The sequence below is a fragment of the Hippocampus guttulatus genome, chromosome 7, assembly GCF_054856545.1.
Source record: "Hippocampus guttulatus isolate MCC_2025c chromosome 7, RoL_Hgut_1.0, whole genome shotgun sequence".
Taxonomy (NCBI): Eukaryota; Metazoa; Chordata; class Actinopteri; order Syngnathiformes; family Syngnathidae; genus Hippocampus; species Hippocampus guttulatus.
In genome coordinates this window covers 17618335-17630359 of record NC_141267.1, presented here as the reverse complement: position 1 = coordinate 17630359, position 12025 = coordinate 17618335, and the positions used below count along the sequence as shown (strand labels likewise).

General features: G+C 44.4%; 1 protein-coding gene across 4 annotated transcripts; it reads left to right on the top strand.

Annotated features, from left to right (window-relative positions):
• The first annotated feature begins 376 nt into the window (after nt 1–376).
• On the top strand, nt 377–12023 carry pfas (phosphoribosylformylglycinamidine synthase). Of its 4 annotated transcripts, none has more exons than XM_086116290.1 (26): nt 377–562; nt 1721–1840; nt 1981–2116; nt 2206–2311; nt 2454–2652; nt 3715–3961; nt 4044–4168; nt 4686–4814; nt 4903–5040; nt 5131–5259; nt 6149–6222; nt 6301–6457; nt 6517–6578; nt 6978–7139; nt 7290–7526; nt 7824–8054; nt 8273–8453; nt 8661–8744; nt 8826–8981; nt 9247–9369; nt 9531–9676; nt 9758–9965; nt 10716–10807; nt 10948–11212; nt 11382–11522; nt 11591–12023. In XM_086116290.1, the coding sequence occupies exons 2-26, from the start codon at nt 1723–1725 to the stop codon at nt 11893–11895; spliced, it is 3951 nt and encodes a 1316-aa protein (XP_085972416.1). In that variant the 5' UTR covers nt 377–562; nt 1721–1722; the 3' UTR covers nt 11896–12023. The 4 variants fall into 4 exon arrangements, with proteins under 4 accessions (XP_085972416.1, XP_085972415.1, XP_085972414.1 ...); XM_086116289.1 differs by having other exon boundaries at nt 1978–2116; nt 10719–10807; XM_086116288.1 differs by having other exon boundaries at nt 1978–2116.
• Nucleotides 12024–12025: the final 2 nt, after the last annotated feature.

The following is a 12025-nucleotide window of genomic DNA, read 5'->3' as shown; positions in this document are numbered from 1 at the left end:
TTGAAAGATTAAAAATGTAACAAGAATATTATACAATAGCTGAGAAGACATATTTCATGAGTAGAGAAACATTTGATGAGAAATACAAAAGTGGAAAAATACATTTTTTCATTACAAAAAATAAAACTGGCATAAAAGCAACATTACCCAAAAAATTAAAAATACAGTTAATTATGGCAAACGTTGTTTTAATTGCAATCAAATGCTTGAACCATCATCAACCATTAATTGATTCATTGGCGGCTCGATGAGGCCATTCAATCAATTCTCCTATGTTGTGGCCCGTGATGCATTCAAATGTCACAAGTTAGCTCATCTCCCCCGACCCCCCACCCCGCCCCACCTCTTCGAGGTAAGCACTGCGCCTGCGCACGGCAGCGCCTCCGACACCGCGTCTCCCAGGGAAGTCCACGCGCTTGTCATTCACTTTCATCCACTCAGTCAGCCTCCACCACACCGCTGACTACCATCGTCCGCCGTCACGCCACCTCGCTCTCGCCTCGAGCTACTGACTACACGTCACCCTTCTTCGGGAAGAAGAACAGCGCACGAACACGAAGAAGTAAGTTAGCCAACTTTTGGAGGGAGAGAGAGAACTAAGCTAGTTGCTAATTTAGCATCTGTCGTAACTAATGGTGCTAAATTACCAAACAAAAGAAAGGGTACAGTTATTAGTCGTCTTAGCGGATCCGGTGATTTTAATTTAGTAACACAGAAGTTATGTGCCAATGTCGTACTGTGTCGAGAAAATGATGTAAAGTTGTGTGGCGCAAGTCTTGCTGTCACGCGTGTTTGTGTGTGAGAGCATTTGGAGCTGTGTTATTGTGTGTGTGTGAGAGAGAGAGAGAGAGATGGGGGGCGGATTAGTTTTGTAACCTGTGTGCACGTGTGTCAAAATCAATCCAATTTTAAATAGAAAGCGCCTGACCCTCAATAGTTTGAGTGTGATCTTCAAAATGCTCCTTTGCCTAATTTGCGCGTGTGTCTATGTTTGTCTGAATCTTCCAGTTCTGAGTGTCATGCATGAAGACCACAGTGGCACAATTAGAAAATGGATGCTGTTAATTTTATTTATTTATTTTTTTAAACAACTCCCAGTATCAACTTGGACTGTGTCATGCTTGTTGGAAGCCGATGAGATTATCATTGTTGACCCGGTCAATGCTGAGCTGACATTTTATTTGTTCACATGGTGAATTAAGACTTCTGACTTTTTTTTTTCAATCTACTCTGGCAAATAATGGAAAGCAACAGAAATGGTGAAAATAATTCTAATAATAATAGAGAATGCGCGAATGGTAGAAATGTTTTAAATTAAAAAGTGGCGCAAAGATTTAATAATACAAAACATTTATGTGAAATTAGAATTCGGAATTAATGTCAGCAAACAAATGATACTAAAATAATTAGATGAGGAATGCATTACATAAAAGAACCATATAAACAAAAATATTTGAAAATAATACAAAGTATTACATAAAAATAAAAAATATTCAATTTAAACTATGCAAATATTACAAACAATAATATTTGAAACAATATGAATACATAATAAAACATACTAATGATAAATATATACAAAATAGACATGAAAATAGTACACATGTATTGGACAACATCTTTGACACAAATATCACCATGATGCAATGACAGAATAATGTGTCCCAGAATAGGCTTTTGTCAACCTTTTTACGTTATTTAACATTTTCATTTGCGTTAGCCATGGCTGTGGTGAGATTTTACGGCGGTGAGGTGAGGGGGCGGAGCCTCCAGCGGGCGGCCAAGCTCTACCCTCAGCTGTCTATCGCCACAGAGCTTTGCTACAATGTGGAGCTGATGGGTAAGTGTCAAATTCCTGAGACTACAGTAGACACATGAACGCTACACACCCCCTGTTCAAATGGCAGGTTTTTGACCTCAGGGGTGTGTAGACTTTTTATAGTCTGCATAATCAATGGAAATGTTCTCTGTGTGCAGCAGGAAGTGACAGTCTGAGTGCAGAACACAAGGAGATCCTCGTCTGGTTGTTTCAACCACCGCTGCAGGCAGAAATGCTCAGTGAGACACCCAAACTAAAAGAGGGAGACGGGGCTACACTGGTGGAGATCGGACCCAGGTACTCAAACCCAATGGCCCAAAGTGACCCAAAACAAACAAAACAAAATTTACATGAAAAATATAAAGATTGTTAATTGTGCTCTTTAGGCTGAACTTCTCCACTGCGTGGTCCACCAATGCCGTGTCCATCTGTCAGAGTGCCGGCCTCGCCAGCGTCACACGGGTAGAATTGTCACGGCGATTCCTTATCAAGGTGAGCATGCCTCAAAAAAATAAATAAAAATCACATTTAATATATTCATCAAACTATTATGACGGCTGCACATTGCTTTTAATACTTTTAATGTGTTTACAGTGCATTGAATAGTCTTACTCTCTGTCTTCTCCTCCCCAAGCTGAAGGACGAGGGCGACATGGCCGACGTCCGGAAGGACGTGACGAATCTGATCGTCCTCCTCCATGACAGTATGACAGAGTGCATCTACGAGCGTCCCGTCGCCTCCTTTGCCGTGGACGCCCAAGCGCAGCCTGTGTTTGAGGTGGACATCCTGGGCGAGGGGCGAGCAGCGCTGGAGAAGGCCAATGACCAGCTGGGTGAAATGTCCTTTGATGTCTTGATAGTTTATTCCCTTATTAGCGTAGATATCAACCTTATGCTCTCTTTTTCACGGCCCCTTTTCAGTGTGGCTGCTCTCTGTCTACTGGTGGAGGTAATGGTGTCACATGAGTCCGCGCTAATGTTATTACAAGTCACACCACCGCCATGGTTGTCGTTATCTTGCACGTGCTTGTGTGTGACCATGCATGGAAGCAGCCAGTACTATGACACACTCAAAAAAATTGGGAAAATAGACAAATATTGTTTTAAATACTGGCTAAAAAAAAAAACTAAAATATTCGACAAATAATGCAACTGTATTAATGCGCAATACACAAATATTGAAAAAAGAGACCGAAAATGTAAACAATTGGGTCACTAGGGTCGCGGGGGGTGCTGGAGCCTATCCCAGCCGTCTTCGGGCAGTAGGCGGGGGACACCCTGAATCAGTTGCCAGCCAATCACAGGGCACACAGAGACGAACAACCATCCACGCCCACACTCACGCCTAGGGACAATTTAGAGCTTCCAATCAACCTGCCATGCATGTTTTTGGAATGTGGGAGGAAACCGGAGCACCCGGAGAAAACCCACGCAGGCCCGGGGAGAACATGCAAACTCCACACAGGGAGGCCGGAGCTGGAATCGAACCCGGCACCTCTGCACTGTGAAGCCGACGTGCTAACCACTGGACTACCGGGCCGCCATGGGTTAAAAACCAAATTAGAAAATGAAAATATATTTTTAAATGTATTGAAAATACATAAACATCAGGAAAAAAATGCAAGAAATTCAACAAATAAAAATATAGTTGACAAATACAACTATATTCCACAAACAATGCACACAAAAAATAGAGGAATTAGATCAAAAATAAAAAATACTTGTGGAAGAATTAGAGATCACCCAGTACATAAAAAATATACAAATCTGGGATTTAAAAAATGTAATCAAAAATGTTTTTTTTCTCCCTGCAATGATTATATCATCATCCAAAATAGCAAATATGCAGTCAAAGAAGATCACAAGTGAGGATCTCGTGCGTATGCATCACACAGGTCTGGCCTTTGACGACTGGGATCTGGACTTGTACACGGCAATGTTCCAGAGAATCCAGAGGAACCCAACCAGCGTGGAATGTTTCGACCTGGCTCAGTCCAACAGCGAGCACAGCCGCCACTGGTTTTTCCGGGGCCGTGTGTTCATCGATGGGGAGGAGCAGAAGGAGACGCTATTCCGCCTCATCATGAATACGCAGGAGCACAGTAATGGCAACAATGTCATTAAGTTCTGTGACAACAGCAGGTAGGACACAAGCAAACAAGACAAAATAAGTCTTGGGAAGATGGTTCAGCGTGTGTGCGTATGTTTGTGTGTGCGTGTTTAGTGGTATTCAGGGCATGGAGCTGGAGTGCCTCTACCCCAAAGATACTTCACAAGCCAGTCCGTATGAAACACGCCGGTCGCTGCGACATGTTATCTTCACCGCTGAGACGCACAACTTCCCAACAGGTCTGATCACGTTGGCTCGTGATTCCCAATGTTTTTGTGCGTCAATTTCACATGAGAAAAATCTCATGAACGTGGTTGAAGTTTACCCTAAAACTGACTCACAAAACAGTATTAAACACTCTATGGGTCATTCCATGAAAATGCCCCCCCCCCCAAAAAAAAATCTGACTAATTTAACCCATTGGATTTTGAATTAAATGAAACGTTGCGCACTGGCTGCTAATGTTGGCACAACACTAAATCTCTTTCAGGTCAATCGGAACAGGGGTTTGGGAACTACATTCACCCATTCACATACACATTCATACAGAGTGGAAGCTGAGAGAGTTTTTTTTTTTAAGAAATAGGGAGATACCACAGGATTTTCTTATTTAAATAATTTCATTCTTGATGGGTGGACAGGCACTCCAGAGACCCAAATATTTATTTACATGCAATTAAAAACGTCAACTTCCATAACATGTTCTGTTTTAAATCGATTTCCATGCATAAGTTTCTCATGTGGTTAAACACATAGGCGTGGCTCCATTTAGCGGCGCCACCACAGGCACCGGGGGGCGCATCCGAGATGTCCAGAGTGCCGGGCGGGGAGGCCACGTCATCGCTGGCACTGCCGGATACTGCTTTGGCAATCTGCACATACCAGGTCCGAGACGCACCTGCTTTCAAAGGCACTCTGAAGTTTGTCCAAATCACCCTTGCAACATTATGACGTCTCCCAACATGCTTTGCAGGTTACGCGCTTCCCTGGGAGCAGGACTGCGAAGGGTGGGAATACCCCACCAGCTTTGCCCAGCCGTTGCAGGTCGCCATCGAGGCTAGCGACGGCGCCTCCGACTACGGCAACAAGTTTGGGGAGCCGGTTTTGTCGGGTGAGGAGACAAAGCATGTGTGCACACAAATGTGACCAAAAGACACACCAAAAAAAAAAAAAAAAACTCGACTGATATTTTATTTGCTAGGATTCGCCCGTTCCTTTGGCATGCGGCTGCCCAATGGGGAGCGGCGAGAGTGGATTAAGCCCATCATGTTCAGTGGAGGACTCGGTTGCATTGAGGATGCACATGTCAAGAAAGAGCAGCCAGAGAAAGGTAGACTTAGTTATAGAAATATAAAATTCTATTTACATGTCTAGAGTACCTCGATGTTATCCTTTTCATATATTTTTATAAATGAAATTGAACCATATTTTATTTGTTAACATTTAAAAAGAAAACATTTACATATGTATTTTCGTTTTGTTTAACTCATTCACTGTCACATGCCATTGACAGCTCTTTCACAAAAAAAAAAATCCATGTTAACTGGGCTGGCAGCGAATGAGTAAAAAAAAAAGTGCAATTAAATGTACACATTTACATTTTTATTTTATTAGATTAAAAATACACATTTTTGATTTGTGGAATTAATTTATTCAAACTGCATTACTAACACTTGTTTATTAATTTGTGCTATTAAAATGTGTTTATATATTTTTAGTTCATGCAATAGCAAATAAAAAAAAGTCATGCATTTGGGAGAATAAGTGGTTTATTTTAAATGTATTTTGTAATGCATTTACTAAATACATTGAAAAATAAATTGGGTAAATTAATTTAGGTTAATAGTATCTATTTTTTAATTTTTTAAATTTCAACATAAACCACAATGTCAGGCCGGCCAAGACAATGAAAGAGAGTAGTGCTTAATTTGAATGTCACTATTCCAGAGTTATTCATCTCAAATAGATATATAATATTTTGGTGACCTTGCCCGTGAGATAAGAAACGGGCAAAATAGTATGTGCACTAAAATTCATTTGTTTCGCGCCACTGCTGGTGACAACTACCACAACCAGCACTGCTCTTATATGGGCTGTCATTCATTTCATTTTGCAGGTGTACAATATATATGTGTATATATATATATATATATATACATATATATATAAAGTGCAATCATTCATATTGATCGACGTTCTCTGCCGCATACGTCAATTAGGTATGGAAGTGGTAAAGATCGGCGGCCCGGTGTACCGAATTGGCGTGGGAGGAGGAGCGGCTTCCTCTGTTCAAGTATGGCAGCTAAAATCTCAGATTTATGAAGATCAATGACTTCATAATAATGGTTGAATTTGTTTTGGCACTCGGCAGGTGCAAGGTGACAACTCCAGTGACAGAGACCTGGGCGCCGTGCAGCGAGGAGATGCCGAGATGGAGCAGAAGATGAATCGAGCGCTGAGGGCCTGCCTGGAGCGACGCGGCGGCAACCCCATTTGCAGCATCCATGACCAGGGAGCGGGAGGGAACGGTAAGACGGAATATTCCGAAGGAGACTGAATGATGAAACTCAAAATGTTGCATTTCCAGGAAATGTTCTGAAGGAGCTGAGCGAGCCTGCTGGTGCTATCATCTACTGCAGCCGATTCAAGGTGAGATACGGCAGAAAAATCTAATAAAACCCTCAGAGGTCCTCTTATACGAAGCCTAAAAATCCCACAAATGTTTCAACGTTGCCTCAAACGTTTGTGTAAATCCCTAAAAATAGGGCTGAACATTTAATCAAATTCAAATTGGCATAGCAACGTAGTAGCATGCACTTTTCAAATTGCAAAGGCATCCAGGGAATTTCTCCATTGTGAGACAAATAAAGGATTTCTTATCTTATAACACTGCAACACCAATAATATTTGTTAAAATGACTTTGCTGTTTCCCAGTATGTGTTAGCATTAAGCTAATGGACTTTAAAGGAAAAGTTTTCGGTTTCCAAATGTTTCAGCTCGACAGAAAAATTTGCGAGTATAAACTCAGTTTGCCTGTGTCATTTCAGAAAGGCGACCCGACACTGAGCGTGCTAGAGTTGTGGGGGGCTGAGTATCAGGAGAGCAATGCCCTGCTGCTCCACCCATCCGATCGCGCCTTCCTGGAGAGGGTGTGCCAGCGGGAAAAATGCCCTGTGGACTTTGTGGGGAACATCACTGGTGACGGCAAGGTGCGCATCCTTAAAGCAGACCTATTATGATTTTTAATTATTTTTTTTTAAACAATATAAACCCATTCACTCAGTTTACAAATTTCAAGTCTTTAAACTGTGTGTTTGCGCCTGTTTTGCATTTGAGTCATAGCTTCTGCACTCCCTCAGATTGTGTTGGTGGACGACGAGGGCACAAGCGGCGAGCGAGTCGGCAACGGGCGCCATCCTGTGGACCTGCAACTGGAATGGGTGCTGGGCAAGATCCCCCAGAAGGAGTTCAGGATGGAGCGACTGAGCCCTGTGCTTCAGCCATTGTTGCTTCCTGCTGGACTGACGGTTAGAGACGCCCTGGAGAGAGTTTTACGCTTGCCCGCTGTGGCCTCCAAGCGCTACCTTACCAATAAGGTTTGTTCTTGTTACTTGTCCTCGGAATAATATAAAAACAAGTCCAACAAAAACAAACTGTGTGTATACCGTAACATGGTGCTGACGAAGCTTCAGGGCAAAAATCTTCACATCCTGTTTTTGTGGTCTACGGATCTGATTTAGTCAAGTTTTTGTTTCTCCCAACCCTAATCCATTATTTTATATGATTAAATTAATTGCAAGTAGCGCCATACAAGATAATCCAGAAAAAAAACCCTAAAAATATAATCAATAAATTGATCCCTAATCCTTTGTGACTTGCAATGCTTTTTACAGGTGGACAGATCCGTGACGGGATTGGTGGCCCAGCAACAGTGTGTGGGCCCCCTTCACACGCCATTGGCAGATGTGGCCGTGGTGGCCTTGTCACCGTTGGGCCTGGAGGGGGCAGCGACAGCCATCGGCGAGCAGCCCGTCAAAGCGCTGGTGAATGCGGCGGCGGGTGCTCGCATGGCGGTTGGCGAAGCGCTCACAAACCTGATGTTTGCAAGAGTCACCGCTCTAAAGGTGAGCAGACGCCTCGGCATGACTAAACAATACAGTGGAACATTGAAAGGACGAGTAGGACTGTCACTTTCAGCCATTTATAGAACAGAACAGTCAATTTCACAACAAAAACAAGCTCTGAACTTGAAAAACATTTCATTTGGAGTAAACATACTGTAAGTAAAGGTGCTTTTTGAATTTTTGTCTTCTGGAGCAATTTTTTTGTGTGTGCTTCATAGGACGTAAAGTGTAGTGGGAACTGGATGTGGGCTGCCAAGCTCCCTGGCGAGGGGGCCCTCCTTTGGGAGTCGTGCCGAGCTATGTGCAAGGTGATGGGGGAGCTGGGTGTGGCCATTGACGGTGGCAAGGACTCGCTGAGTATGGCCGCACGCGTGGGCAAGGAGACTGTCAAAGCTCCAGGTATGCTCGCAAATGTGTGCAAGGGGGCGCTGATGGGCATTGTTCCACTCACACAACATCAAACAAACGTTACCAGCGAATATATATATGCTCTGCTACAATGTACACACCAGCAAGCCTTCGTGGGGGAGCGGTTGCCTAGCTGTTTATTATTTTTATTTATCATACATTATTATTTTGTAAGTGCTTAACTTAACTATGTTTCAGGAGCTCTGGTTATCTCGGCTTATGCCGTGTGTCCAGACATCAGTGCCACGATCACGCCTGATCTTGAGGATCCACATGGCAAAGGTAACACAGACACACACACACACACACACACACACATACCAAAGAGTCGTCGAAGCTCTGACTCTTGATTCATGTCTGCAGGCGTGCTGCTGTGGGTTCCTCTCAGCCCGGGCCAGCACCGTCTGGGAGGTTCGGCGCTAGCTCAGTGCTATGCTCAACTGGGAGATTGTTCTCCTGACATGGAGCAGCCACAACTCCTGGCCGCCTGCTTCAACGCCACTCAGATGCTAATCAGTGGTCAGTTTCCAATTTGAAAGTCATCATTTTGTCCTGACTTTTTCATTAAATGTAAACCATCCTTGGAACCGGTACATAAATAAAAGCTTAGTTATGTATCGAGGGCAAATAGAAGTATAATTATTCGATATTTAATTGCAATTGTAAATTAATATGATTTGGTAAGTAAAATAAGATTTGAGACAGAATAAATAATTATAAAATGAAAAAGTCAAACAGCATCTTTAGGAATTGCTGTCATGTCACGCAACGTGCGCTCTTTCAGATCGTCTGCTGAGCGCAGGACACGACATCAGCGACGGAGGTCTCATTTCCTGCGTACTAGAGATGGCATTTGCTGGAAACCGTGGCGTGGACCTGGATGTGCCGTCACTGGGAGCCCCGGGAGGTGTGGGCGATGGCCACTTCATTAGCATCTATGAGGATTAAGAACACTTTGATCGGGGTTTGGGGAGACCTGCAAAAGTATTCGACATGCGGCTCTCTTATTGGATGAAGGTAGCATCTTATTGGTCAAAGTTTTGAAGGTGTCTCCATCCTTTGGTGCAGTCATTGAGCTGCTCTTCGCCGAAGAGTTGGGTCTGCTTCTGGAGGTGTCCGAGCTCGATGAAGAAAGCGTGCGTCGCCGATTCCTTGACGCCGGCGTCGAGTGTCACCGCATCGGCAGAACCAGCGGCTTCGGCCCCGAGGCCATGGTGAGACCTCATCCTCATCCTCTTCATCACCTCCCTCTTGTCTGTTCATCTTCACTTCATATCTCGCTGCACCTACTTCAGGTGACGGTGCGCGTGGACGGACGAGAAGTGCTGAGGGAACGCTTGCCCGTCCTCCGGGCGTTGTGGGAGGAGACCAGCTTCCAGCTGGAGCGCCTGCAGGCCGACGAGCTCTGCGTTCAACAGGAAGAGGAGGGGCTTGCCAGGAGGACGCAACCTACCTTTAAAGTGACCTTCGACCCGTCTGAGATTCCCCTTTGCAAACAGCCTGGTAAGACTTAACGAGCACCCAATCTGGGTTTTGGCTTCAGTTCAGACTCAGTTGTCCAGAGATAAGAATGTGAGTGGTCTACTTTGTTCCAATGTGCCGTGAGATTGACTGGCAACCAGTCTTGGGTGGACCCCACTTAAATCGCCAAATAGCAGATGGAATCGGCAAAATAAATTCATCTTAGCAGTATTTGTAAAATGTCCCGTTTGCTGACAGAATGGCTTTGCTAACATCTTCCTGTTCTCTAACACATCGACCAGGCATCAGTAAAAGTCTGAGTATTTTTTTTCTAATTTTAGTTTAATTATAAAGTGGAGACCCTATTTTTTAGGTTTATATTTAAGGTTTTTTTTTTTTTTTAAGTAACAATATATTTTCATAGGTACGGTTTAAAAAGGTTTAATGGGTATGTAAAATTCAGCACTTATTTAAGAGATAAAGAAAATCAATGAGTGAAATATTTGAGTTTTTGGGAGAAAAAGAAACAGCTGGACAGTTTACTACAACAAATAGTCCATATGTGGCCATGCGTAGCCTATCATTGAATCTCTTAAAATGATTTCATGCTGGGGGAAAAATATATTTTGATTCAACACAAAGATGATAAGAAATTGGCAAATATTTATTCGGATAAACTTCTGAGGCTCTTGACGGTTTAAATGAAACAAGGTCTATCAAAATAATTATATTTGATAATCGATTAGTTGTCGAGTAATAGTTGCACCTTTAATGCTGCATGTTTTGTTGTAGCAGCGGTGAAGCCTCGCGTGGCTGTTTTGAGGGAGGAAGGCAGCAACGGCGATCGAGAGATGTCAACCTCTCTCCACATGGCGGGATTTGAGGTTTGCGCTCTTCTCATCGCACCCAAACCTCGATTTACCAACAACATCTTTATTCAAATATGGCTTCTGTTTACAAATTATCCTTCAGTCACTGCATCACTTTTTTTTTTTTTTTCCTCTCTCGCTCTGCTGATTTGTAGGTGTGGGACGTGACCATGCAGGACCTGTGCTCCGCTGCTGTCACGCTGGAGCCGTTCCGGGCCGTCGTGTTCGTGGGAGGCTTCAGCTACGCCGACGTGCTGGGCTCGGCCAAAGGTTGGGCCGCCACTGTTGCCTACAACGCCGCAGCCAAAGCCCAATTTGACCGCTTCCGGCGAAGGGCCGACACGCTGAGTCTGGGCGTGTGCAACGGCTGCCAACTGCTCGCTCTACTTGGCTGGGTAGGAGAGAGCCAAGATGGCACAGGTGAGATAAACTGCCGTGCGTCACACTTTGGAAAGGACTAATATCAGACGATTAATTGCTCGGGTCCTGGTATTGTTTGTTGGGCTCTCAACATGATCATTGAAGAATATGCAATTTGCCTTGGAAAAAAATCTTGATATTTCAACATGTTTATATGTCCGTCCTCCAGCTTCCGACGTGGTTCTGACCCACAACAAGTCGGGCAGATTCGAGTCTCGCTTTGTAACCGTGGGGATCCAGGCTTCGCCGTCTGTGTGGCTGGCTGGCATGGAGGGCTCGGCTCTGGGAGTGTGGGTGGCTCACGGAGAAGGTACGTCACTGACCAAGCGCTTGATCCATTGAGCCTTCACAATTTCACCATTTTTTTTTTCTCCGTAGGTTTGATGCAGTTCCGTAACGCCCAGGTTCTGGATGACATCACCTCAGCTGGCCTGGCCCCGGTCCATTACCTGGATGACGACAGCCGGCCCACCGAGGAATACCCCCTGAACCCCAACGGCTCGCCGCGGGGAGTGGCGGGCCTGTGCTCCAGGGACGGCAGGCACCTGGCCATGATGCCCCACCCGGAGCGATGCACGCTGGGCTGGCAGTGGCCGTGGGCGCCCCGCAGCTTTAGGCCGCAGCTGGAGACGTCTCCCTGGCTGCGCATGTTCCGCAACGCCGCCGCCTGGTGCAGCCAATAATGCTGAGATCACCATTTTTCTTCCCTTAATGTTACTGCCGTACTTTTTCACCGTTTTTTTTTGTTTTGTTTTTTTGGGGCCATTAAAAATTAGATTTTGATTTTGAATCATTAAACTACTCACAACAATA